Below are 3112 nucleotides of genomic sequence, written 5' to 3'. Positions count from 1 at the left end.
GGGGGTCGGGCCGGGCCGGGCGCCGCGCTCACCTCCAGGTCGGTGTCGGCGGCCTCCGGGGCCCCGAGGATCTCGCTGGGCAGCTCGGCCAGGTCGGTGACCCGAATGAGCCCGTCGTGCAGGAAGATGGTCTCCTCCTTCACCGAGAGCCACTGCGCCGAGTCCGCGGCCGCCGCTGCCGCCGCCGCGGCCGCCGAGGAGCCCATGGCCCCGAATGAGCCCGTCGTGCAGGAAGATGGTCTCCTCCTTCACCGAGAGCCACTGCGCCGAGTCCGCGGCCGCCGCTGCCGCCGCCGCGGCCGCCAACATGTACTCGTCGGCCGGGGCCGCGCCGCCGGGCTCCTACGACTACTGCCCCAGATAATGCGGGCCGCCCGCTCCGCGAAGCCTGAGGGCCTTCAGAGGACTCGTTCACCAGCCCCGGGGGCCACCACGGGGCTCCCTCCCGCGGCCTCAAAGCCTTTGGGGTTCTCCACCCCAGGACTGTCGCAGTATCCGATTCCTCCAGCCCCCAGGAGAACACGGGACGTTCCCCAGCTCCGAGGGCCATGAGGGCCCCGCCCGCCAGTGCCAAAGCGCCCGGTCTGGGGCGGAAGGAAATGGTATTTATTGTTCTCCCGAAGACCGCGTCGCCTCCGCCCTGCCGGCACTAGCAGTGTAGACGACCCGAGAGCCCCGCCTGCAGGCGGTGTAGATACGTGTAGATATGTAGATACTGTAGATACTGCGCCGGCGCCGACTTGATAAATGGTTCCGCCTCTTTTGGAAGCTGCTTGTGTGTCCATTTATTCGCACCCTTCCTAGTTCCAGTTTCTGCAGGCTTCAGATCACATCCTCTTCCAAGGCTTTGGAGTGGAGCAGTACCCCTCGCCCCTCTGGGCAGGGAGGGCTGTCCTCTTCTGAAGTACCCTCAGTGGGCCTGCTTCGTCCCACCGTCCTGAGCTGGCAGAACCCACACCAGGTGCGAGCTCTTTTTATTTAAATCATTCACTCCTGCAACTGTCCCTGCATTAGGAGTTGGGCTCACACCCTGCCCTGTTTTCAGGGCTCATCCTACATGCTTTTCCAAAGAAGCTGGGAATAATGGTCCTAACTGTTCACCCCTGGCCCTGGGAAGAGGGGAAAGCCTTTGACCTGGATGGGATCATGCAGAGACAAAAACAGGCAGCTTTGCTCTTGCAGCATTTCCCTGGCCTGTCCCCGGCCCAAGCCTGCATTTTCCCCTGTTTGTTGACTTTATTCGCTATGAATGTCCCCACGGAATGACCTGTACAGGGGGCCACAATGACAGTGATCATGAGTCATCTTGAGGCCCGTCTGTGAAGCATTTTTCTCAGGCCAGGTGCTGAGGGACCTCTCCCCATTAACTCAACACTAGGGATGGAGCCAGAGGAACCCTTTGATCCCTCCCTTCCTGAGTCCAAGCAGGAAAAGCTGACAGCCGGTCAACGTCAAGGCTAGCTTGGACACAAGATGAACGGGAAATGTGCATGGCCGGGTTCTATCCTTGGCCTTCTGCGCCTGTTTCGGTGTGTTTGTGGCATTTGGCTGCCTGGCTTCTCTCTCCCATGTGGCAGTGGCATCCTGGGGGCCGCCGCTCCATGGGCACACCCAGGCATCTCCAGAGTTACCCCATACTGGACTTCTCCGTGGCTATGTTTGCCCTGGTACAGCAAAGTGATAAGATAGTAATTGGGAGGCAAGAACCATTCCCATAAGGCCAGTCTGGAAAGGGAGGGATGGCAGGTCCACTCAAAGCCTCCAGGGACACGTAGCAGCAGGGCGTGAAGATATCCCAAGGACAGAGGACACAACTTTAGGGAGGCACTGTAGATGACCCCAACCAAGTTCTGCTCCTCATCATGCCCCCAAATGCAGAGCTCCCTTTGGGTTACCTGCTTGTGATAGCGGGCTCCTGCCTGGGGTAGCCAATTACCCATTTGCACTAAAATCCCCCACCTCACCCAGTGGGAAGCCAGTGACACCACTTGTAGGCAGGAATGGCAGGCTGGGGTTTGCCCTGCAGAAGGCACTGGCCACATCCCAGCCCTCTCTCCTAATGGAACCCAGCCCCTCCACATTGCAACCCCAGGGTGTCCCCAGGGAGCCAGGGGAAGCGCTGTCATTAGACCTCAGCTTTGGTTTTGTTCAAAGCTAAAGTGAAGAGAAGCTATCCCTTGAATGAATAGCAGTGCCAGTGTTTGTAAACAGGAGTGAAACATACCACACAGTGCAGGGACCCTGGAGAGGCAGCTTGCTGACCTTGTAGAGACAGATGTCCCTGCTGCCACTGTGACACCAGTCCCAGTGGAGAATCTCTCTCCTGTCCAACTGGCCTGCCACCAGTCGCATGTGGCTGCATACATTTTAATAACTTAGAATGACATTAAATATTCAAGATGCCAGGTGAGGTGGCACATGCCTATAATCCTAGCTACTCAGAAGGCTGACCTGCCAGTTTTACTTTTTTTCTCTTCAGTCAGATTTTATTGGCACATTGTAGATATACATAATGATCACATTCATCATAGAGAATTTGTACCTGTACATGATGTAACTTGACTACTTTTTTCCCCTTCCCCTGCCCTCCCTTAACTCCTCCTCTCCTCCCCATTTGCAAAAGTTTTGTTTCCAGTTTTCCTTTTTCTCTCACCTTTTTTTTTTCTAAACTTTTCTCTTCTTTCCCTTTCAGGAGTTTCATTTATTCAAGGCTGGCCTGGTCAACTTACCAAGGCCTTCTCTCAAAATTTAAAAAAACAAAGGAATGGAGGTAGATAGCTCAGTGGTGGAGGCTTGCCTAGCATGCAGGAGGCCCTCGGTTCAACCCAGAGCACGTTCCCCCCATGCCAAAAAAAAAAAAAAAAAAAAAAAAGAAAATTCAGGTCTTGAACTTTGCTTCCCAGTGTGCAGTGGCTCAGATACCAAAGGTCACCACACTGACCCTGCAGCTGAGGACGCACTCCGCACTGGGTGACTCCCCAACCCCTGTGGGTGAATTTGTCTGCAAATTCTTGTACATAGCAGTATGCGCTCCTTGGTGTGTGTGTGTGCTCTGCATTCATCGTTTACCAGTGCTCAGTGAGCACCCAGGTGCTGCCTGCATGCTGCCCTT

General features: G+C 55.6%; 1 protein-coding gene across 1 annotated transcript in view; it reads right to left on the bottom strand.

Moving 5' to 3' along the window:
• Positions 1 to 766, bottom strand: part of LOC106149290 (translation initiation factor IF-2-like) — a 1216-nt gene extending 450 nt beyond the window's left edge. The window contains exons 1-2 of the mRNA XM_013517655.1: positions 273 to 766; positions 17 to 196 (exon numbers count right to left, since the gene is read on the bottom strand). Coding sequence (XP_013373109.1) covers positions 17 to 196; positions 273 to 550 — 458 coding nt within the window. The 5' untranslated portion in view covers positions 551 to 766. The remainder of the gene's footprint in view (positions 1 to 16; positions 197 to 272) is intronic.
• Positions 767 to 3112: the final 2346 nt, after the last annotated feature.

Source organism: Chinchilla lanigera, unplaced genomic scaffold (genome assembly GCF_000276665.1).
Source record: "Chinchilla lanigera isolate Chin_1 unplaced genomic scaffold, ChiLan1.0 scaffold00041, whole genome shotgun sequence".
Classification (NCBI taxonomy): domain Eukaryota; kingdom Metazoa; phylum Chordata; class Mammalia; order Rodentia; family Chinchillidae; genus Chinchilla; species Chinchilla lanigera.
Note: the sequence above shows the minus strand (reverse complement) of the source record. Positions and strands in the feature narration are given on the sequence as shown.